The sequence below is a fragment of the Rhinichthys klamathensis genome, unplaced genomic scaffold (assembly GCF_029890125.1).
Source record: "Rhinichthys klamathensis goyatoka isolate OS25496 unplaced genomic scaffold, OSU_Roscu_1.1 h1tg000003l_1, whole genome shotgun sequence".
Classification (NCBI taxonomy): Eukaryota; Metazoa; Chordata; class Actinopteri; order Cypriniformes; family Leuciscidae; genus Rhinichthys; species Rhinichthys klamathensis.
The window spans coordinates 1,735,357-1,760,642 of record NW_026606556.1 but is presented as its reverse complement, the minus strand read 5'-3'; the positions used below and the strand labels follow the sequence as shown (position 1 = coordinate 1,760,642).

Sequence of the window (25,286 nt, the reverse complement as noted above, 5' to 3'; positions counted from 1 at the left end):
AGAACCATGGTTTGAAACTGTTATATAGGACCTTAATTGTGTTATAAATAACATTTTCAACTATTTATTTTCATTAATATTAGTATATTAGTATCTTCATATTATTAATATTACTATTATTTTTTATAAATTATTAATATTGTTTTTTTAGTCTCTATCTGCCTGGTCTTATATCTTGTTGCCTCTATTTGGGTTTTACTTTTTTTTTTTTTTTTTTTTTTACATGTGTCAATGGACATGGAAGATTGTAGAAAAAAATGACAGTCCTCTAACAACAGTTGTTAGCTGAATACATTAATAAATAACAATTGACATTTAACACGATATAGATGTAATGAAGACCAAGTTCCAGTGAAATATCTTCATAATCCGCTATGATGTATTTACGTCCTTCATTATGTGTGTATTCTGAGTGGCAGTTTATCTGTGCAGATGATGAGGTTATGATATGTGACAGCATCTGAAATACACAATTGAGTTTAGAGTTACATTCTGTCTCTTCCATTTGATTATGTAAAAGCAGTTCATGAAGGCCAAAAATGACATTATGCGCCCTTTACCATTTTAAAAGGAATAAGTGAAATAAAGTCATGGGATAGCGTTAATGTTTTTATTTAAAACAAATCAAACACTATGGATCATAAATATCTCTGTTACTTTGTGGAGAAGAGAAGATGAGTATCCTTAACTGAACAGAGCTGCTCACACTTGCATGTTCTGTTAAACTAAAAAGAAAAAAAGACTGTTAGGAAATGAAAGTTTTAAGATAGAAATCATTTACCTGTTGAGAGCATGTTGAATGACAGTCAATGGGAATGAGCTCCAGAAAATCAGTAATGAAGTGGCTTTGACAGTTACAGATTTGAAAAACAAAAAGCCGGGAATAAAGAACCCTAAACTCTAACACAAAGAACCATTTCAGCATATAAAGGGTTCTTCAGGACGATACGTTTCTAAATAGAACTGTTACTGCGTGTAAAGAACCTTTAAAGGGGTCATCGGATGCAAATAATGTTTGCATATAAATGTGTCTTTGCAGTGTGTGGACACAACCACCATACAATGAAAAAAATCCATTCACTCAGATTTTCTGAGCAAAATGATGTCATTGCTCATGCTCCGCCCACGATAGCTGACTGACTGTCCCGTATTAGCATATTTCCACCCTCAGCCATTTGTATACTGTCTGCCAAGGCAGCACTCAATTAAAAGGAATACCCATTTTTGATTTTGAGTATTGAATTAGTCAATTTGCTGATGACATCTGAAGTGAAATAACTTGGTTTAATAATATCTAAAGATTCAAATACAAGAGAGCTAGTAATGAAAATGAACAAAAATAAAATATGAAACAAATCATTTAATCACTGGCTTCATCTGTCTATTATGTGCAGAATCCTTTTGACCAAGGCAGAAGGCATATTTAAACTAATTTTATCTAATTTTAATAATTAATTTAATTAATAATTTAATCTAATTCTTTTTATGTTTCTCTTCAACTGATTAAAAAGGTTAACTCTGTAATGTTTCATTTTATATGGAAAAACAAAACTCATTATATTGAAAAACCCCAGAAGATTAAAGACTATAAAAATTGAGATCTGAAAGCCACTGAATTTGAATCAATGATTGGAGTACTCAAACTGAATTCGATAGTATCATATTTAACACAGCCTAATTCAATATGGTTTCATATACCAAAGTGTGTATTCAAGAGGGTCGGAGGATTAGAATTTTTGCTGAAATGTGATTTTGAGATTTGTAAATTGCTTAAGCTTTCACATTTCCACAAGCAGAAATTGCACTACTGGAAAATATTTACCCACAACTTCACACCTTATGCATACCTGCCAACATGTACGCATTTTGCGTAGCGGGCACGCATTTTGACCTCAAAGTACGCTGGTACGATTTGTCACTCTAAACTACGCAAAAACTTGGTGACGCCTCTTTGCACGCGCAGTCCTCAAATCAAGCAACAGCAAAAGAAGAAGAGTTCGACCAATCATAGCGCTGGGTTCATTCCCCACATTGCAAGCGGAGATGATTGACAGATGCGTAAGTCCTATAATTAAAAAGAGACTGAAAATCGACACCAATAAAGAATCCCTCTCGATCCACGCTCCACTCCCACGCGCCTGCGGTCTGACTGATTTAAGCGAGGACAGTCGGCCTACAGTCACGGTACTTCCAGCCCGATCTCATGAAAGTGCGTATCTATACCACGAATGTCATTTCTCGTGCCATTTATACGCCAAAAATGTTTTTTGCGTCTATATGATACGCAGTTTTCGCGTGCATATGATACGCACTTTATGGCGTGTAATACGCACGCACTCCCCACCCCCCTCCCCCCTAAACCTACCCAAGGGGTTTTCAGTGCGTATCATATGCACGCAAAAAAACATTTTTGGCGTATAAATGGCACGAGAAATGACATTCGTGGTATAGATACGCACTTTCATGAGACTGTGTTGTTCTGACTCATGAAGGTAAACGGGCTGGGGTGGATGTGGAAAGTTGAAATATTGTATTTGAGTTCATTTTAAAATGGATTGGTCATCAAACGGGACGGGAGTGATCGCATGGATTATTTAAAAAAATACTCCGTAATTCATTCATGGTAACTCAGATAAGAGGAAGACATTCAGCCATGCAAATTATAAAATAGGCCTACTCAAGTAATGTTGAACAATAAATCTTCGCCTTTTCAAGGCTTGGGCCCTAATAAAATTGAAATCGCTATGTCTTAGTGATTATGAAAGTGCTGTGATTTGTGGATGACTGATAAGCGCGAATCCGGAGAAACAGGCGTTTATTTTTTCATTATCAGTGTTGAGAAACGTATCGCATGTGTTACGTTATGTATTATGTTAACTAAAGTACCGAATTATGTTACATATTTATTTTGTATGAAAACTAGCGAGTTAGTTGGTGAATTTGTGGATTAAAAATGACCGTTGTATGATAGCCTATCATGGATCAGTGCTGCGCGAGCTCTCTCACAAACACAGACTCGCGCACACAGAGAGAGAAGATATTTATAAAATAAAAATTAACAGGCAAAGTTCTTGCTTGTGTTTTTTTATGTCAAAATGTCAAAGCTTTTTGTATTATCCATTCGTGTTTTTAAAATTTGTTAATGACGGACGCTTTACTGTTAACAGCCCTCATTATATTATGTCGGATTCGTCTTATTCGAAAACTTATATTATTGGTCATGTGACAGGACTCCTGTCTATTCATTGTTAACTGTTTTCTATAAATATGTTTGGATTGGCTAAAGTTTATTCAGCTAATGCGTGTCCTGTTTGTAGCCTAATGTCCAAATGTCAAAATAGCACGTCACAAATATAAGCCCTTTTCCCTGTGGGATTTAATATCATATTTGTATATTGGAATAATAAATTAAGTAGCCAATTTAAAATTACAACATGTAGGCTACACACCGGTTTTTTTTTTTTTTTTTTTTTTTTTTTTTTTTTTTACTGTTATCTAGGGGGTTCTTAATTTTAGACTAATTGACCAGCACAGATTATATGGAATACAATATCAATCATGAATAAAACAATAGTGTTGAGCAGGATTGAAACTTTGGACTTTTACTGTTGCATTGCAGTGCAAGTTAAATTTTGTATTTGTGTCAAATTAAAAAATCTTTAGAGGTCAAAACTAGAATTATGAAGATAGGCATGTGTCTGTGTGTGTCTTGCATTCTCAAAATAATGACAAAAATTGTACTCTCTGTGTGTGTCTTGCATTCTCAAAATAATGACAAAAATTGTACTCATAAAAGTACAATTTTTACAACGCGCGGTTGTACTCATAAAATTTCTTCTAGGTTGGCAGGTATGCTTATGGCTCCACCCTGTGGAATAATAGGACCATTACAATAAATAGGAAGACATTATTCAAACAAGAGTGTTTTGAGAAAAAGTTTTGTATGTTGTTGATTTGATAGATGAAGCTGGCCAATTTATTCAATATAATTCATTCATGGAGAAATTTGCAATAAAATGTTCCTTTAGAGAATTTAACCCTCTACGACATCATTTCACCCAAGACTGCCTTTGAGAAATTGGATAATCACACCGGAGTCACTCTTGACTAGGGATGATGGAAATTTCTTCAGTCTATCCCGAGCAGCTGCAGACTCTGCTTGACTGTTTCTCAAGCTCATGTGATGTTTTTGGGCTCTCAATCAGCTTGAAAAAATCTGTGACTGTCACAAGCTGCCAACATGCAATGCTTTCTGTTAAATAATATACTTGATGATGTGGGAAAGTTCAATTATCTTGGATCTACCGTGACCCATAAATACCACCCTAGACGATGAGATTTTGGTCTGGTTGGGGAAAGCAGCCTCTACTTTTGGGCGTCTGACAAAACGTGAATGGCGGAATAAGCATCTATCTGTCTGCACTAAAGTAAAAGTGTATGAGGCATGTGTTCTGAGTGTCCTGTTGTATGGCGCTGAATGCTGGACTACCTACAGGCATCAAGAGAGTCGGCTAAGTGCCTTCCATACTAGATGCCTCAGGTTTATAATGGGTAAGACCTGGAGGGATAAAATGTCAAATAAAGATTGGTTCAAAGTAGGCACGGCGTTATGGCTGGGCCTGTTGAAAAGTGGGCCATAACGCCGTGCCTACTTTTCTTCAAAAATATTTTGTCAAGAATTATAAAAAAAATCGCCAATAAGCTCATAATTTGTGCTAAAATAGTCTAAATGTTTTAAAAACAATTTTAAAAAGCTGGTTATGTCTATTTTGATGTTTCTGCGCAAGTTCAGCAGACAGTGTTCGGGTTTGTTCCGATCAGAGCATGTGAGCGGAGAGCGAATTTCTGAATATTCCGCTCTGCTCGCTCATTCCGCAGGGTCGCTCGCTCAACCCAGAATGGCCTGCTGGTTCGAACTTCTAAGATGTGTGGAATAAGGCCTCCGACTGTTTTTTTTTTTGTTTTTTTTTCTAGTCAACTAGTTGTTCATTTAAGCCAATAAGTGGACAAATCGCCCCTTTATATTAATTTAATTAGGCTACTTAAATAGGGCAGGCTATAGCCTAGTATAAAACATTTTAAAAGATAATTGCGACTTTTTATCTCACAATTGCGAGTTTACATCTCGCAATTCTGACTTTATTTCTCAGAATTGCGAGATATAAAATCAGAATTTCGTGAAATAAAGTCGCAATTGCTTTTTTTTTTTAAATCTCAGAATAGTTTATATCTCACAATTCTGACTTTGTAACACGCCATTGTGACTTTATATCATGCAATTCTGCCTTTATATCTTCCAATTGCATATTATAAAGTCAGAATTGCGAGATATAAACATCCAATTCTGTGGGGAAAAAAAGTCAAGAAATTTCAAGCTATATTTCTCGCACTTTTTATCACGCAATTTTTACTTAATAACACACAATTGCGACTTTTATATCACGCAATTCTGACTTTGTAGCTAACCTGCAATTGCGACTTTATATCACGTAATTCTGAGATAAAAAGTCAGAATTGTGAGATTAAAAAAACGCAATTATTTTTTTGTATTTTTCACTCTGTGGCGGAAACATGTTGTCGTGCAATGCAAGTGATCGTGCCGGCGCCTTATTACATTGTTTGCTATATATTTGCTTCTTATTTATTAAATACAGGCAATTGGTTGATAAAACATTGAATGAAACTGTCGGGCAGTGTTGTTGATCTGTAATGTATTGTTGTATGAAAACTTAAAACAATTAAGAATTGTGAAATATTCGGCCTCATGTTATAGGCCCTACGAGCAGAACTAAACTGTTTTGTGGAAATATTACATTCCTGACCTCTTTTACAGTCTAAATATAGGCTATTATAGTTTAGATCATTTTTTATAATATCCCATGAGTCCTAATAAATGCAATTTCAACTATTTCTGAAGTGCTTCTTTTAGTGCTTCTTTTTCTTCCAAAAGAACACCGCTTTTTCTTTTATCGGGAAACGCAGCCCAGGTATGATGCGTAATGGAGATTCCAAAGCGCTCTTCTTTGGTCAGAACCAAGGAGAGTGATCGCGGATAGGTCCACCCTGACTCCTGTGCACCGAAACTTTTTAACAATGCAACAATTTAAAGAGCATCAAGCTATTCAAATCTATATTATGTGTAGCCTACATACAGATAATATAGCAGTATATTAGTCAGTAATTTTTATTAGGTTAAACAGTGATTGGATAACGTTTTTAATTTAACGTTTTTAATTTAAGGCCCACCCACAATTGGTCTGCCCCATCCAAACCTGGAATCCTGGCGCCGTGCCTGGTTCAAAGTGACAAAAAGTGAACCTCTTTCTTTCCTCCTGCCTAAAATGTATTTGCCTTAGATGGGCTGGACATGTCACCAGAATGCCCCCCTCCCACGCAATTCTACAGTGTACTCAAGGATGTTGCATTGTTGGTAGACACAAACTGAGGTATAAAGATGCCCTGAAAAGAGATCTAAACTAAGACCAAGCTAAATGGAGGGCTGATTTATACAGAGGAAAGGCTTATGACTTTGCCAACAACCTCCAGCGGCTAAAAGAACGTCGCCGGGAATCCAACCAACAAACATGAACTATGCTAGCCACTATACACTCACCTAATGGATTATTAGGAAGGGTTAGTAAAACTGTGTTTGACCCTAATACAATCACACTAATACTGTTTGACCCCCTTTCGCCTTCAGAACTGCCTTAATTCTACGTGGCATTGATTCTAGAAGGTGCTGAAAGCATTCTTTAGAAATGTTGGCCCATATTGATAGGATAGCATCTTGCAGTTGATGGAGATTTGTGGGATGCACATCCAGGGCACGAAGCTCCCGTTCTACCACATCCCAAAGATGCTCTATTGGGTTGAGATCTGGTGACTGTGGGGGCCATTTTAGTACAGTGAACTCATTGTCATGTTCAAGAAACCAATTTGAAATGATTCGAGCTTTGTGACATGGTGCATTATCCTGCTGGAAGTAGCCATCAGAGGATGGGTACATGGTGGCCATAAAGGGATGGACATGGTCAGAAACAATGCTCAGGTAGGCCGTGGCATTTAAACGATGCCCAATTGGCACTAAGGGGCCTAAAGTGTGCCAAGAAAACATCCCCCACACCATTACACCACCACCACCAGCCTGCACAGTGGTAACAAGGCATGATGGATCCATGTTCTCATTGTTTACGCCAAATTCTGACTCTATCATCTAAATGTCTCAACAGAAATCGAGACTCATCAGACCAGGCAACATTTTTCCAGTCTTCAACTGTCCAATTTTGGTGAGCTCTTGCAAATTGTAGCCTCTTTTTCCTTTTTGTAGTGGAGTTGAGTGGTACCCGGTGGGGTGTTCTGCTGTTGTAGCCCATCCGCCTCAGTGCGTGTTGTGGCTTCACAAATGCTTTGCTGCATACCTCGGTTGTAACGAGTGGTTATTTCAATCAAAGTTGCTCTTCTATCAGCTTGAATCAGTCAGCCCATTCTCCTCTGACCTCTAGCATCAACAAGGCATTTTCGCCCACAGGACTGCCGCATACTGGATGTTTTTCCCTTTTCACACCATTCTTTGTAAACCCTAGAAATGGTTGTGCGTGAAAATCCCAGTAACTGAGCAGATTGTGAAATACTCAGACCGGCCCGTCTGACACCAACAACCATGCCACGCTCAAAATTGCTTAAATCACCTTTCTTTCCCATTCTGACATTCAGTTTGGAGTTCAGGAGATTGTCTTGACCAGGACCACACCCCTAAATGCATTGAAGCAACTGCCATGTGATTGGTTGATTAGATAATTGCATTAATGAGAAATTGAACAGGTGTTCCTAATAATCCTTTAGGTGAGTGTATGTCTGTATCCTATTGTCACCTGCATTGTCGCTTTCGACAGAAGCATGCCAATCATTAGACAATTTAATAGTGTGTTGAGCGATCCCTCTTTCATTAAAACAACTAATACAAAACACTCTTACATATTCAAAATGTATTTGTTAAATTGCACGAGTTGATAAAAAGTGCAATAAAGTAATAGGAATGTACTAAAATGTAAATTATTCTGCGATTTCAACACACCAGCAAAAGTAAACATTTTTAATAATGAAACATTTAGAAACAAATACTGTTATCTTAAATGGCCAATTGTACCTAAAATGAAGGACATTGTGTTTAGAATCATCAATGATGTTTATCCTGCTGTTGAATTTTTTTGGAAAAGATTCTGTTTTGAAGTAGATTTTTGTGGATTCTGCTCAGAAGAGCCTAAAACCATTGAAAAAAAAAGAAAAAGAAATCTTGCCTGGTCACATTGCAGTTCTGGCAGGATCTTTACAGATGGCTAAATATTGGTAGGGAAATTCCTTCACTAAATTTATTTCAGGTTTTGGTTTATGTAGATGGTCTCTCAAAAAAAGATGTCATTGATGTTAAACGTTATTATTACTATGGGAAAATATCATATATACAGTGGGGAGAAAAAGTATTTGATACACTGCCGATTTTGCAGGTTTTCCCTCTTACAAAGCATGTAGAAGTCTGGAATTTTTATCATGGGTACTTTTCAACTGTGAGTGACGGAATCTAAAACAAAAATCGAGAAAATCACATTGTATTATTTTTAAGTAATTAATTTGCATTTTATTGCATGACATAAGTATTTGATACATCAGAAAAGCAGACCTTAATATTCGATACAGAAACCTTTGTTTGCAATTACAGAGATCATACGTTTCCTGTAGTTCTTGACCAGGTTTGCACACACTGCAGGAGGGATTTTGGCCCACTCCATACAGACCTTCTCCAGATCCCTGAGGTTTCGGGGCTGTCGCTGGGCAAAACGGACTTTCAGCTCCCTCCAAAGATTTTCTATTGGGTTCAGGTCTGGAGACTGGCTAGGCCACTCCAGGACCTTGAGATGCTTCTTACGGAGCCACTCCTTAGTTGCCCTGGCTGTGTGTTTCGGGTCGTTGTCATGCTGGAAGACCCAGCCACGACCCATCTTCAATGCTCTTACTGAGGGAAGGAGGTTGTTGGCCAAGATCTCGTGATACATGGCCCCATCCATCCTCCCCTCAATACGGTGCAGTGGTCCTGTCCCCTTTGCAGAAAAGCATCCCCAAAGAATGATGTTTCCACCTCCATGCTTCACGGTTGGGATGGTGTTCTAGGGGTTGTACCAAAGTCCTTTTAGGCAAGTCATGCCACTCGGCCGCCATCTTGGCAACGCCTCCGGGCAGCTATTTCGGACTAACAAGACCAGGCTCCTATCTAAATTAATGGGCAGAGAGTCAGAACTGCAGTTTCACTGGTCACCGGGACATAAAAACTGCATGTATAGAAACAGCAGTAAAATATGATAATAATCGCTGAAAAAGTTTGATGACTTTGCCCCAAAATAAGGTTTAAAACGCCTTTTTCCCCACAGGTTATACTTTTACTACGCATGCGCAAGGGTTCTCTCCCTCAGTCGTGCGCGCGCTACACAGTTTGAAGCACAGTATGTGCGAGCTCTTGCTCGCTTGCTCTAGATTCCGGGAGATTTGAACTAATTTGCGGGCATCAGGGAGCCGCTATCAATCTGCAGGAGACTTCTGATGTCTGATATTGGGGCATGTGCATACAACCGCCATCTTTGGCGTTACGGGTTTTCCCTATATAGTTGTATTAAGGATTGAGGAAGTGGCATGTCTCTATATAAATAGTCTCTGGTTGTACTCATCCTTCTTCCTCCAAACATGGCGAGTGGAGTTTAGACCAAAAAGCTCTATTTTTGTCTCATCAGACCACATGACCATCTCCCATTCCTCCTCTGGATCATCCAGATGGTCATTGACAAACTTCAGACGGGCCTGGACATGCGCTGGCTTGAGCAGGGGGACCTTGCGTGCGCTGCAGGATTTTAATCCTTGACGGCGTAGTGTGTTATTAATGGTTTTCTTTGAGACTGTGGTCCCAGCTCTCTTCAGCTCCTTGACCAGGTCCTGCTGTGTAGTTCTGGGCTGATCCCTTACCTTCCTCATGATCATTGATGCCCCACGAGGTGAGATCTTGCATGGAGCCCCAGACCAAGGGAGATTAACCGTCATCTTAAACTTCCGTTTTCTAATGATTGCGCCAACTGTTGTTGCCTTCTCACCAAGCTGCTTGCCTATTGTCCTGTAGTCCATCACAGCCTTGTGCAGGTCTACAATTTTATTTGATGTCCTTACACAGCTCTCTGGTCTTGGCCATTGTGGAGAGGCTGGAGTCTGTTTGATTGAGTGTGTGGACAGGTGTCTTTTATACAGGTAACGGGTTCAAACAGGTGCAGTTAATACAGGTAATGAGTGGAGAACAGGAGGGCTTCTTAAAGAGAAACTAACAAGTCTGTGAGAGCCGGAATTCTTACTGGTTGGTAGGTGATCAAATACTTATGTCATGCAATAAAATGCAAATGAATTACTTAAAAATCATACAATGTGATTTTCTGGATTTTTGTTTTAGATTCCGTTGAAGAGTACCTATGATAAAAATTACATGACTTCTACATGCTTTGTAAGTGGGAAAACCTGCAAAATCGGCAGTGTATCAAATACTTGTTCTCCCCATTGTGTGTGTATATATATATATATATATATATATATATATATATATATATATATATATATATATATATATATATATATATATATATATATATATATATATATGCAAATGGAATAACAGTAAACCCTCTTTTAACTTGTTTTAAAAATTAATATCTAAAAATGATCTATCATCCATAAAATATTTATTGTTCCCTACCTTAGTTTGTAAATTAATATTGTTCAATAAAAAAAAATGAAACCCGACACACGCATCAGATTTGTCTGCCAGTAGACCTGGGCAAAGCCTTAGAAATGGGCATGTATGAGGGGCTCAGTAGCGTCACCTTTTGACTTAAGCTGGGGGTTAGTTTTATCTAGAGTCACCAAACTCTGTACATAGTAAATTGTTCTCATTGAGCGGACAGCTTTCTAGCTCCGACCAACTGGAAGTCATTATTGTTTTAATGTGGATTTTTTTTAATCAGTCTCTGAATTTTTAACTACTGTTCCAAAGGGCATCATACGATTCGCACCAAACTTTCTCTGCGTGATGCCAATATTATTTTTACCCGATTAATAACGTTTTTTAATCTAATCTAATATATTGAAGATTTGTGAACAGGTATTGGATATCTTGAACGGTGTTGCCATGGCGAGGGATTAAAGTAATGACACAAAAAGGGAAACTGGAACAGTCTCATCTTCAAAATAATACATTTTACACCATTTATTTCTATATAAAAAATACAATTAAAAAGTAAAAAAATATAATAAAATTTTATAATTAATGCATTATGTGCCAGTTAAAACATTTAAATATCCGAAGCATGCACATGGAAACTAACAAGACATTGTGTGAAGACAGTGTGTGAATATTACCGGTAAATTAAGTTCACTTTCAAATCTTCTTTCATTTGAATGGACAAACTCACACAAAAATTATATTTGGTCTATATTTGCGAGTATCCTAGCAAGCATAGTAGGTGGTTTCTTAAGTGACCGTAAACGGTCAAGAAAAACAATACGTGTACAGTATCAGTACATTGGATCTGTGCATTTTCTTAAAGTGACAGCAGTCTAATATTCATTCTGTTGTCTGTATTCTGTATGTTAATCAAACAACAAAAGACAAAAAAGACTATCCCTGTTCTTGACTGAATAACTTTTATAACTTTAATTTGGATTAATCTTTATTTAATTTATACAGGGAAGATTATATGCAGTGTTGTTACATTTTGTTTACTTTATTCAATTTCTGGACCTGAAAATACTCTTACTTGAAAAACCTGAGAAGTACTGTTTATTTGTATCTTTGCTCTATTGTATTCATTTGTCCTTTTCCTTGTAGTTTGATTATTTGGTCTTATTTTTATTTGACAGTAGTCCTTTTTTTTTCCTGAACATGGCACATACCAAACCGTACTGAAATTATGACCCTAAAACTGTGATACAAACCGAACCATGAGTAATTTGAACCATTACACCCCTAGTAACACCATCTCTACACCAAATGCAAGCAGCACAACAGCGCATCAAAAGCAAATAGAACCCATTATAATCAGTGATGCCATCTACACTGGAAGCTGCGCTACATGATGAGTCACCAACAGTAAACTAATGCTCTGTTCTAATTCTTCCACTGTCAATAGGTGGTTGTTCAAACAATAAATGAGAGCACATGATGATTGTACCAGATGTTTTTTTATTATTTTATGTATGTATTTTGTAATAAAATTTATTGTGCACTTAAAACAGTTTTCATATACCGTTTTTAATTGTTGTCTTTGATATTCTGTTTGTTTGTCTTCTGTCTGATGGTTGTCTGAACTGCCTTTCATTTCTCTAATTCATTTTCTCTGTGTGATAGAGTTCCTGTGCAAGGAATGCCCCAGAGTGCACATCCACTTCAACCGTGTGGACATAAGGGAAATTCCTGCAGAGCCCATCTTCTTCCGCAGGTGGCTACATGAAAGATTTGAAATCAAAGACAAGTGAGTATCCAAAATAGCCCCTAGTCCATCACAGTCACCAGCTACATACCATAAACAAAATAAATACCGTATTTTCCGCACTATACGGCGCACCGGATTATAAGGCGCACCTTCAATGAATGACCTATTTTAGAACATTTTTCATATATAGGGCGCACCGGATTATAAGGCGCATAAGATACTGCAGTCAAACGTTTGACTGGGTTTGCGTTATGCATCCACTAAACGTGCTAAAGGGAATGTCAACAAAACAGTCAGATAAAGTCAAACTTTATTAAGCGTTCTGATAACTCCGTTCACTCCCATGGTAACGTTGTTCAAATGTTAAAGGAAAACTCCGGTCAATTTTAACATTGAGCTCATTTTTTGTAAATTTGGAGTGCTGTCAGTACAGATAACAACGACAAAAACCGGTGTTGCCTACACAGTGTTATCCTCTTTCTAAAATTTGCACCCTGTTGACTTAAACGGGATAAGTTTTAAACCTGCTTTTAGCCTCTTAACAACCTTAATGTGTCATTACAAGTGCACAGCCATGTGAGTGAATACGGTGAATCTGACTGCAGTAAATGTAAAAGATATGAATAAAAATTGTTTTTTCAGCCAGCTCACATACCCGTATTTTCTTCCTGTTTTCGGTCGAAGTCCACAGTAGGCGATTGAGTGCGCGCGCGCGATCATTGGTAACTAAGCAACAGTGGAGACTCAGACTGTCAGCCGATGACGGTGCTGTGTGGTGTTCTGAGAATATCAGCTCAAATGGATAGTTTATCCGAATCAGATGTTGAACACACGGAGGAGGTTTGATCGCGCGCGAACTCGACAATCAACTACTGTGGACTTCGGCCGAAAACAGGAAGTAAATACGGGTATGTGAGATTATTCCTGCCGTCGTGAAAGCTCGGATCACAGTTGAGACTGATATATCAGCCCAGGCATCCACGATCCATTGGCAGATAGTGGCGTAAGTCGCCCGGCGCTGTCTCCCCGTCTTGGTGAACGTGTGTTCACCATCCATATATAAGGCGCTCCGGATTATAAGGCGCACTGCCGTTTTTTGAGAAAATTAAAGGCTTTTAAGTGCGCCTTATAGTGCGGAAAATACGGTAAATGTTCAGTTATGTTGACAATCACTGATCACAGCAGGGTTCCCACTATCATGGAAAACTTGGAAATGTCCTGGAAAATTTATTGGTCAGAAAAAGTGTTTTGCAAGCTACAGTTTCAAAATAACCTCCCAGAGTTACAGCTAAAAGCTACATATACAGATGGCATCATTGAAACACCTATCTCTTCTGATTAGTTTACCCAGTCCATCTTCTGTTCGGTCTAAATCCCATCCACCTAAGTAATTAACTTAGGTTAAATTTCTGTTGCATATTTCTTTCAAATATATGTCTTAGAACAGGGATTGTCTGATAGTCCCAGTTTCTTATCAGATAGTCTGTACTGTAGTGACTATCTTTAATCAAGTTGTCCTGTTAGTCACTTGGGTCTGCTGAGGGGTTAGACGCTTCCTTTGTCTTAAAAATCCATTGTCCACCATGTTGCACATGCTTTTCTTGTTGTTTATTATAAACTTGATTACAGAAAATAAACTGATGTAAACTGAGAAAAGGTCATGCAAACTTAATGAAATTAAAACAACTTTTGCTGGCAAACAAACAAGGCAAAGTCTAAAGACCATGTGCTCCCAGCAGGCCACACTCCTACAAGCCACACCTAGGCCTTTAATCTTCTCCTGTCCTGCAGAGGGTGCACCTCTCAAGAAAACAAAGATTAACACAATTATCCTTTAAATAAGGCAAATAAATGGCTCCTACATAGTCCACAAAAACAATGTACTGGAAAAAATTTTGTTTATTGAGGCTTTGTGTGTCAGATCCAGTGTCATATTTACGCTCCTTTAAAACTGCAGAGAAACGCCTACAGGGATGGGAAAGAAGGTTCAATAGGACTTTATTAATCTGTAATGTGCAATACTGTACGTCAAGTTCACAAAATAAAAAAGTTACAGTAAAAAAAAAGGCTTACCTTTGCAAGCTAATAGCACATTACACTGTGTATCACTAAATGCACCCAAATGGTCAAGAAAAGCTTACGCAAATTGGGCAGAGTCAAGTCACCTTTATAAAATAGCACTTTATAAAATGTCGATAGTTTCAAAGGAGCTTTACAGTGATAACAGGAAAATAATGCATTTTGGCTGTGGTTCAGCTGAAGTCAGTTCAGTGTTGATTCAGGTCTGTTGTAAAGATCTTCAATTATTAAATTAGTTAATTTCATCTATAATGCAGTTCTGCAAAAAATTGTCATCGTCCAGCTCAGTTCAGTTCTTATCCAACCGTGTCAGATCAGTAATATTGTTGAATATTAAGTGTCCCTGTGGTAGATTTTCCCCTACGCACCTGACTTAAGTTTACGTGGGGCGTCTACAGTCGACACTTTATAAAATTATACTCTGGTGAATTTAATTGTTGGAAGAGATTTTTGAAAGGGGGGCGTTTAGGTGTTTTTGGGGTTTACATCAAAGCGTTCACAAGTGTACATCAAAGATCCTGGCAACCTGCCTGCCCTACAACATTCTAAAATCTGCCAGTTTAATGCGACATGTAAGCTATGTATTGTTTCTTTTGCAACGACTTTATTTTTCCAGTCATAGAATGACTAGAATCCAGCTCTCACAAGAATCAGCATTCACATGCACAAAAATGTGTTTCGCGCTGACAACAATCCGGTGGTGGCTAGAATCCAGCGTTGACTAGAATAACACAGCAGAGGAATGGAAAGTTGACAAGCCATTAAAAAAGTATTGACTCAAGAACCACTAATATATTTTCAATAAATCATGTTCCCATTCACTCCGGTGTCGAATTTTAAAATTAAACTAAATTCTATTTATAAGGTAAAACTTTTACAGTTTTAGGCATTTATTTTGTTATTTTTTTTATTATCCTTTATTTAACTAGGTGAAAACTCATTGAGATTAAAAATATCTTTTACAAGAGAGACCTGGCCAAGATGCAGCAAAAAACATAAAGGACAAATTTCAACATATATAAAAACAAATAAAAACACATCAAATACACATACATATATATCACAAAGACCCTGTGCTGAAAAAATTATTAATACAATTTTATGAACAATTACGGTACACTGACCAATCTTTACCTGCTCCATATTCTTCAGAGTTGAAACAAACTGTCTATAAGAAATAAAAGTAATCATTTTTAACGATTTCTGAAGAAGGTTCCAGGCAGAAGGTGCTGCAAACATAAAGGCTTTTTTGCCTAATTCTGTTTTGACACCGGGGACCAACAAGTGTAATACATCATTTGAACGTAATCCATAATGGCCGTGATTTCTTGTTAAAAGGACACTCAAATAGGTAGGAGCTAGTCCAAGAAGTACTTTGTAAATGAAACATAGCCAGTGAGTGTACCTTCTTGCATAAAGAGAGGCCCATTTAGCTGTATAATAAAGGATACAATGATGTGTCCTATAACCACAACCAGTGAAAAAACGTAATGCACAATGATACACAACATCCAGTTTCTTCAAACATTGGGCAGAAGCATTCATATATATCAAATCACCATAGTCTAATATGGGAAGAAAAGTGGCCATCACCAGATATTTTCTTGAGCGGATGGATAAGCATGATTTTGATCTGTAAAGATAGCCAAGCTTTATCTTAAGCTTAGAAACCAGATTGCTAACATGATTTCTAAAACATAATTTAGAATCAATGATTATACCCAAATATTTATAACTGTTAACTAACTCGATTTCATTTCCTTCAAAAGTTAAAATACTTGCAGACGAAACTGAAAGTTGTTTTGAGTTTGTAAATACCATTATTTTTGACTTTTGTACATTTTTGTACATTAACTAACGCCAATGCCTAATGCCAAAATGTTTTCTTTGTTCAAGTAATTTACTGTAAGGAGAAATTACAATTTGATGGATAATTTAAATAGATTTGACGGTGGAATTAATATACCTAAATGTGATTACAGAATATGAGCGTGAAACGCTGCTTGGATAGTTTCAAGATGGTTAAAAAATAATTAATAATACAACAATAATTTAATTGTTCATATGTGTTTATTCTTGTTAGAAGATTTTTATTTTATTTTACTGATTATGAACACAAATAAATCATGTCAAACCAAATTAATTTTAGTAATTATACCATTGATGAAAACACAACCTGATACCAAGGTATTTAGGCCTATAATTATAACATCATTTTTCAGGAAAAATCATGATTGTAATTTTTTTTTTCCAAAGTAAGGTGAACTATGCAGCTTCTTGCAATACTCTCCTAAATGCGCGTGCAAATTTGTTATTTAAAATGTAGGCGCGCTCATAATAGAAGCAACGCGGTTGCGTGCATGCAGTGTGGCACGCTCGTTTTTCTTATTCTGCATTATTCCACATTCTATGTAAATGTCTTGGAAATAGAGAGAAAAATTTGTCCAGTAAAAATTAGTATTATGTTAATGATTAATGCATGCTAGCACATTACACTGTATCATCTCATGTCATTTACTACATCCTTGAAAATGGTACTTGAAGTGGGTGGATCTGTTGGACATTCATTTTGATTGTTCAAGTTCAAGGGTCCATATAAAAAGTTTGGCAAAGTAAAAGAGGAGTTCAAAATTAGTTTTGTTTGACAATAAGACTATGAATCTACAGTGTTATATTTAGCACACCCTTGATTATGGCAGAAAAAGGCTGATTCGAAATTGCAAAAGGCACAATAAGATGGCTCATTCTGATTTATGTCACGTTTAAGGGGTCATGAAAGACTGGTAACAGGAAGAAGAAAAAAAGTTTGTATTTTGTTAAAACCTTAATCCTCCATTGAATTTGTTTTTCTTTATACCATTTTAACATAATTTGGATCAAAAAGGTTTTATTTATCGTTTTGGTTTTATCGTATTTCCATTTGATGCATTAGAACAAACTGTGAGGAAAGCAAAAATATGAAAACGTTAATGAGAAAATGTGATAACTAAACGGTTCGTTAATTTTTCCATTTTGAAAACAAAAAACAACAAAACTCATCCAAAGGTACAAGGACCTTCTCTGTCCGTGTACCTTCTGGTAATTTGATTTTCTACTTAAACAAAACTAAAATGTTTCTCATTTATCTTTATTTGCGTCGCACAGTAAAGAACTTATCTGAAGCAGCAGAGAGGAGCAGCAACTGGTCCTGTGGTTGAGACGGAAATATTCTGGCTGGCTGTGTACAGGCCGCCACGCTATGGTTTCGTAGAATTCTTGAAAAACTTGAGTCTGTTGGTTTATTTGTATAGTTTGCATAGTAATTACAGTTATTACGTTCCTGTGTATATTGCGTGAATGAGGGTTGGTGTTTGGGCAGATATTGTGTTTTGCGGTAGGTAGTATGCCATACGGAACCGTTGCCACTGAACCTACTTTAACGAAGACAGTGGGGCTCGACAGCCTTAGTCAAACGGGTTGGCGCGTATGGTCGGGTTGCGGAGAGATTGTGAGATTGTGGTTAGGTCACATGTGAACTACGAGGAAGGAGCAACCTCAGCAGCAGGAGGGATGTAAAGGTCAGTAAGCTGGGCTGAGTTGAGTGGGGGACGGAGGGGGGTGACTCTGGGATGCCAGAGTCACTGTCGAGCCCTCTTGAGGTGTCGTGGGCTAGTCGACGAAACAGAGGACAGAAGGTGCCCACTTGAAGACCCTAGAGATGTCCCCTACTCGGTTCAATCCAGACGGTTGTCGTGCTGGTCCAGTGGGGAGACCACACTGTAGTTGCAGCCGTTGTGTGTGCTGACGTGCCAAGTACACTGCAGCCGTTAACGCCGGACAGAAGGAGATTCACATCACCATATGGAAGGAAGCGTAAATGGATGGAGAAGCATAGTTTACTGTAAAGCTACGTCTTAGTTTGTGCTTATCTTGGCGAAAGCCGAGTACAAATCAGCATGAAGTTTTTAACATCTACTCTCGTGTAATGGAAATCAATCATTTCTTTTTAAGAAACTGAAGACTTAAATTGTATTGTTTAGTGTTATTTTTTTTGTATTATTTTTCTTTATTAATTTTCATAATAATTTCATAATGTATTTTGTCAAGTCAGAGTATGTTTGTACATGTGTGCTGAGCAGAGAAAGAGGGAGAGGAGCTGGGAGCAAGATAAACATAAAAGTATGTGCAATGTAACATGTTCCACTGATGATGAAACTTCAAATGTGTACAGTTGGCATATTCTTTACAAGGAAAGGAATGTTTTGACTGATGCAAATGTACCAAATGTACCACTGATGCATATGTACTATGAACACCGAGGGATAGTTTCTTAATATGGAAGGTGTATTGTACCATGTGTAAGCATGAGGTATACGTTCCATTTTAAACATAAGCAACATGTTTTTATACCTTACAAGGAAGTTGTAAATCCCTCAGTCAGTGGTGTGTATATAAGCTCAAACTTACTGTACTGACTCAGAGAAACAAAGGCATGATGGGGTGAGGCAGGAGAAACACAGAGAAACCATTACAGCTGGCATGATGGGGTGAGGGAATAGAGAAATGGGGAACAGAGAAATTTGGAATGAAGACCACCTCGCCCTGTAGCCTTATTCTTCTAAGCCTGTTTCTCTCGTATGTCTGACACATGTATAAAAATTATAAATCTCTTGGCAAAAGTAACTGGTGTAGCTTCCGTGATTCAACAATAACAGGGAAAGCATGATTTTCAAATCTACAAAACCAAACTTGTGTCTTCAGCTGACAAAGTTTAAATCCCTCCAAAAGTTTAAATTTAGTTTAGGTGGAGTAGGCTGTTTTTTGCGCTGTTCCACACCACATGAGTATTTACACACAGCAATCCGGTCGAATGCGTTTTCGACTACCTCTGGAAGTGTTAGAAAGTGCACCCACTTTGCTGTCTTTATTTTTGTTGTTGTGAGTGTGTACAAATAAAAGTAGCCCTTTACAGTTTTGAATGATGTCCTACTCTTATCTCTATGAACAAAAATGACGGAGTATTTTAAGTTCTTTCCGCTGTTATCAGGAAACAATGCGAGGATCGCTCTGACGGCGACCCGAGAAGTGTGTTGTTGTGCTCTATACGAGATGTATATTGGCAAGAAATATATGCAACAGCCAAACAGTATGAAGAAATGTTATTGTAACTAATTTGCAGAGCAATCAGATGAACTCTTTCGGCAGTATACAGAAGAAAGTTGAAAAGGGATGTTTCAGGGCCGGGCCACTCATGCGAAACAAATATTGAAGCATAATCAAATTTTACCCATGAACTAAAAATACGAAGATTCTAGCTTAATTTAAATTTTTCCATTTCTTTAACAAAACAAAAATCAAACCGTTTCTTCATTTCTCTTCAAAATCATATTATCAGAAGTAGGGATGCACCGATTGGGAAATTCTGGGCCGATACCGATGTTTAACATAACAACTTGGCCGATGGCCGATGCCGATGTTTTTTCTTTTTGTTATTTATTCCTTCTTTTATGCCACGGAAACATAAAAGTCTTTCGGCTCTTGATCACACTATCCTAGAATGAGCACAAATTCAATCAGACCAATTTCTGAAACAAAAACAACCTTTAATGTCACTTTCTGGTTGACATTATAACCTTATATATGACAATTTCTTTTCTGAAAAAAACATTCAAAAACATTTGACTGCTAACTCTAATCAATGAAAAGATTGTTTCAGTACATTGCCCAACAAAATTATTTGAGTGGTTTTAGCCTGATAAACAAAAACTTACTCAATAAGATTATTTTCATGGCCCAATAAAAAATATTTTTCTGATAAATAAAAAAAAATACATCAAGTGTAAATGCAAAAACAAGTGAAATAAATAAATTATGTTATTAAAATAAATAAATTATGTTATTCATAAATACAAACATAAATAGGGCTATCTTTCACCTTGTGTATTTCTCATACAGAATAAAACATTACAGTGTTTCAGAACTCACAGGCTGGAACATGGGGCATCTTATAAAACAAAAACAGTACCTCCACTTCTGATCATTAATGACATAAGTCACCTGCTGTATCTCTGGCCTACTTCTTAATAAGATGCATGTTTTTCTTTACAAAGATAAGCATCTCTGCCTTGTCACAGCAAAGCCTATTTCTCTTTTCATCCAAGACATGAGACACAGAGCTGAATAACCGCTCACTCTCTGTGCTGGTGCATGGCGCACTAAGGTATTTGCGTGCCATTTGTGCGAGTTCTGGAAAACGCAGGTGGTTATTTCTCCAATAGCAGAGTGCGCTCTCACCTCTGGGAATATTGGTCTCTGCCAGGAAAATACCCAGTTGTTGGGATACAGAGGTACTTGTCCTCTCTGGTCCATTTTCTTCCAGAATCTCCTCAAACACATCATGCAGGGAGGGCCCTGCTCTGTCGGATCGTTGCCTCTTGCGCTCTGTGTGATGTGCGCGCTCTCCTTCGCGCGTCCCATCCTCTGCACCGGCAGCAGGAAACAGGTGTGCCTCAAGTATTTCTCGAGCGCGTTGTTTAACATCCTCATCAAAGTAACGATCCTTGTATCTGGGATCCAAATAGGTGGCAATGCAGAACATGGGATCGTACTGGATTTGATCGAAGCGTTTATTTACAGCCTCTAATAATGAGGTCTTTGTTGTTTTAACGCCGTGGTCTGTGTCAGCCTGCTTACTCAGAAGACGTCTCAGGGCTGTCACAGAAGGGATGACATCTGCAGCTGATGCTTCTGATGAGCTAACTTCTCTCGTCAATTGTTCAAATGGGGAGAGGTGTGTTATAAAGTTTTCAATTAATTGCCACTGGTGCGCACTGAGAGTGGCCGGGAGGTCGTAGTCTGCGGCATATGTAGCAAGTGCGCGCTTTTGTTCCAGCAAGCTCTCCATCATATAAAATGTACTATTCCAGCGAGTGGAAACATCTTGCTGTAACCTTTTTGGTTTCATTCCCAACTGGATCTGCACAGCCTGGAGACGTGAATAGGCGAGGGGAGAGTGTTTAAAGTGGCCGACGATTTTTCGGCAAATAGCCACAACATCCGTGAGGCTGCGCTGGCTAAAAACACCGTCATGAATTGCCAGTTGCAGTGTGTGCGCCATGCAGCCAAAACTAGCCAGACCACTGTCCATCATAGCTTTCGTCATATTCCTAGCATTATCTCTCACAACAGCATGCACTCTGGTTTTGTCGATTTTCCACGTCTGGAACATTTTCTCAAATGCCTCCGAGATGGCAGATGCTGAGTGGGTACCTGCGAACTCCTGGGAGTGCAACACTGCCTTCACCAGGTTAAAGTTCTTATCAATCCACTGTGCCGTGAGACTAAGCATGCTCACAGGGCTTACATCTGAACTCCATATATCTGTGGTGAAACTGATTGCAGCGATGTCGCAAGCCAGTAGCTCATGAATGTGCGTGGCCACAATGTTGTAGATTTCGGGGAGACAGACCTCAGCAAAGTGACGCCGGCTCGGTAGCGTGTAGCGTGGTTCCATAAACTTTATCAGACTCCGAAACCCCACGTCCTCCACTACAGAGAAAGGCTGGTCATCTAAAGCGATGAACTCCATCACCTTGTTTGTTATTTGTTTCGCTTTGGCGCTGTCGGAAGGCAGCTGTTTGGCTTTCTCAAACGCCGAGTGTCAATTGCAGTCTGAGTCTTCCCGGGGGTTTGCGCTTTCTTGGCGGCTTCATTTTTCCGTTGTTGGTCAGCTTGCAGGTAATCGCCGTACACCGCCTCGTGCCTGCTTCTCAAATGTCCAATGAGATTTGTTGTGTTAAATGACTTTCTAACAGCCCCCCCTCTTGAAATTTCAATGGAACATGTATTGCAAACTGCAAAACGCTGATCTTTCTCTGAAACTGTAAAATATTGCCACACGACCGCCATCTTCTTTGTTTAATCTAAGTTACTGAGGACGGAGAGTGCGCGGGCGCCCTCTTCCGTCTCGGTATCTCCCCCCGCCCAAATAAAAAGAGGGAAAAATTTTCTCCTGAGCACAGCGTTCATGACACATAATAATCATCGGCGAATGTCATTTTTATTTCCCGATGGCCGATGGCAGTTAACGAGGCAAATATCGGCCGTTACCGATGTTCAGCCGATGCATCGGTGCATCCCTAATCAGAAGGTACAAGGACCTCCTAGCCATCTGCACACCAAAACTCTTTCTGCACAAATCACATAAATATATCATGGCTATATCATTACTTATTTTATTTAAAAATTTTGTTAAATCATGGGAACGAATTAATACAATGTTCTCAGTTTTTAAAGGGGTCATATAATGCCATTTTTGTACAAGCTAATATGATTCTTTAGGGTCTAAATTAAAAGTTTGTAATATACTTTAATTAAAAATTCTCATTAGTATTGTAAGAAAACACTTATTTTAACTGGTCAAAAACAGCTGTTTTCAGCAGCCATTTCAGTGCATATGACTTTAAATGATAATGAGCTTTGCTCACCCCGCCCCTCTGTTCTGTGCGTACACCGTTTGTAACACAATAACACAATAACCATAACGCGTTGTTCATTATAAACGTGGGATTATGAATTATATTGAGAACGTCGTACATAGAAAACATGCCGTAATGTACCCTGAGTGTAATTTAGACGCATTCATGGTGAAGCGTGCAAGCGATTTGCAAAGATTAATATAAGTATTAATATAACGGTTAATAAAACGTTACACTCACTTCAGTTCTTCTGGAGGTTCAACAGGAACACGAATAGCTAGTTGGTACCGATCCTTTATTTAGGAGCAGCTTCTTAGCAAAACCAGCTTTATACAGACCCTCCTTTTTAAAGCAGTCTGGTGAGAAATGATTCGCGGAAACATGAAAGCATTGACGTTGCTCGTGGGGAATATTCCCTTCGAAAACAAAACTCAGCCACTGTGTTTTCAGCGGTTCGGATTTAGGAACATTAAAATGACTGCTGTGTTCGTTATTACACCCAAGAACAGAACACCACAATCGCTTAGACGCCATTCTGCTCATAGACAGTGCTCCAGCGTATCAACAATGACCGCGCCGGTCCGCACGGACTATGATTGACAGCTCGCTCACGAGCGAGGGCGGGTCTGTGTTGAAACGCTGCTGTCAATCAACAATCGCGGGAGGGGCTTCCGTTTTATTGACGTCACAAAAACGAACCGCTCAATTTGAGGCAGGGGAAAACATATAAGGAGATTTAAAAAAAAAACACTGGATGGATTTTTATCATTATATGATGGTTGTGTACAGGCACTGCCAACACACATTTCAGTACAATCAACTTGTAAAAGTGCATGTATCGTCATATGACCCCTTTAACAAAAAAAAAAAGGAATGTTTTAATCAACAATATAATCTGTGTATCATTATTTCTTTTAATTTAATATTGAAAGCAGAAAAATTAGAAACCGGCACCTTTTTCATTTAAAAAAAAAAAAAAAGCAACAATTCAGCTTACGTTGATTGTGGAAAAAATAAACTTTAATAATGATGAGGCTGAAACTGGAAGAACAATTAAGCAAAGTGTCTTTTATAAGCTTTTTACAGAGATGCTCTGTCTGTAAGAAAGACAGAGAGGGTACATTCAAACATTTTATAAGCTTCTTATCCCCTTCCCCGATGTGTTAGGGCTTGGTTAAAACCGAAAAACAACTCCTTGAATGGTATTCAGGCATTGTCCACACTAATACGTTTTCATTTAAAAAATGCATCTTTTTCATCTCCGTTTTGGCCTTTCTTCCATACGGAGATGGTGTTTTTATTAACGAAAATGAAGCTTTTTAAAAACGTTTCAAAGTGGAAAAATCTAAAAACACTGTTTTCACGTTGTAGTATGTACTGTCACTGGCATTGTGCCTGTTATGTGCTATTCACATTCACACAGTTGCTAAAATATGTTACTTAGTACACTCTTCATATCACAGTCCTGCAAAGATGACAGAAAATGTACTTGCATTTGCTTTCCTGCGGCAAAACACGAGAGCAGTTGCGTTTAGACCAAACATATAAAGGTGACTGAGTGCGACCTGGACGCATCAGTGAATGGTAATATTTTGTAAAATCCTGCCAGAAGAATTGCGTGATAACTTTATTCCTTGTTCCATCTGCATCGTCTCAGTGAGCCTTTATGAGGGTTTACGCATGAGCAGTAAGGTGAATTTTGCGTTTTCCGATCTTGATCCAGCTTGAGCATTAAAAAGGCTGCAGATAAATCTTCAAAGCTAAGCACAAAAATGTGATTATCACAGATTAAGCTAGAGTTTCCTTTATGAAAGACAAAAGCATTTTGCTATGTTCAAAAACATCTTATATGGTTGGAAAATTTTGACCATAGCAAACTATGTCAATGACAGTGTTCAGGGGTAGAAAATTAATGAACAGCTTGAATATTCTATCTCTACATGTAGGCAGCAATGAGATGCACTTTTCCGCTGATTGGTCAACCAAAGATCAGACCATGCCCGTCATCAGTTGTTCCTGAGTTGCGCTCAACACAATAATTAATCTGCTGCTACAGACATTAAATGTTATAAATAATGCTATATTATTATTAGTATTATTACTAGTATTTTTTAAATAGTTTTTTTCTTTATTTAGAAATTAAAATGTCAAATTCCAGCCTTACTGAGCAAAGAAGCTAACTGTCCCTTTGCACATCCTGGTAGTGACTTGGTATTTTCATTTGTGACTGGGTTGT

At 38.0% G+C, this 25,286-nt stretch overlaps 1 protein-coding gene across 1 annotated transcript in view; it reads left to right on the top strand.

Annotated features, from left to right (window-relative positions):
• The window catches only part of agpat5 (1-acylglycerol-3-phosphate O-acyltransferase 5 (lysophosphatidic acid acyltransferase, epsilon)), a 67,184-nt gene that overhangs the window by 40,142 nt on the left and 1,756 nt on the right, over positions 1-25,286 (top strand). Inside the window, exon 7 of the mRNA XM_056249333.1 lies at positions 12,431-12,554. Coding sequence (XP_056105308.1) covers positions 12,431-12,554 — 124 coding nt within the window. The remainder of the gene's footprint in view (positions 1-12,430; positions 12,555-25,286) is intronic.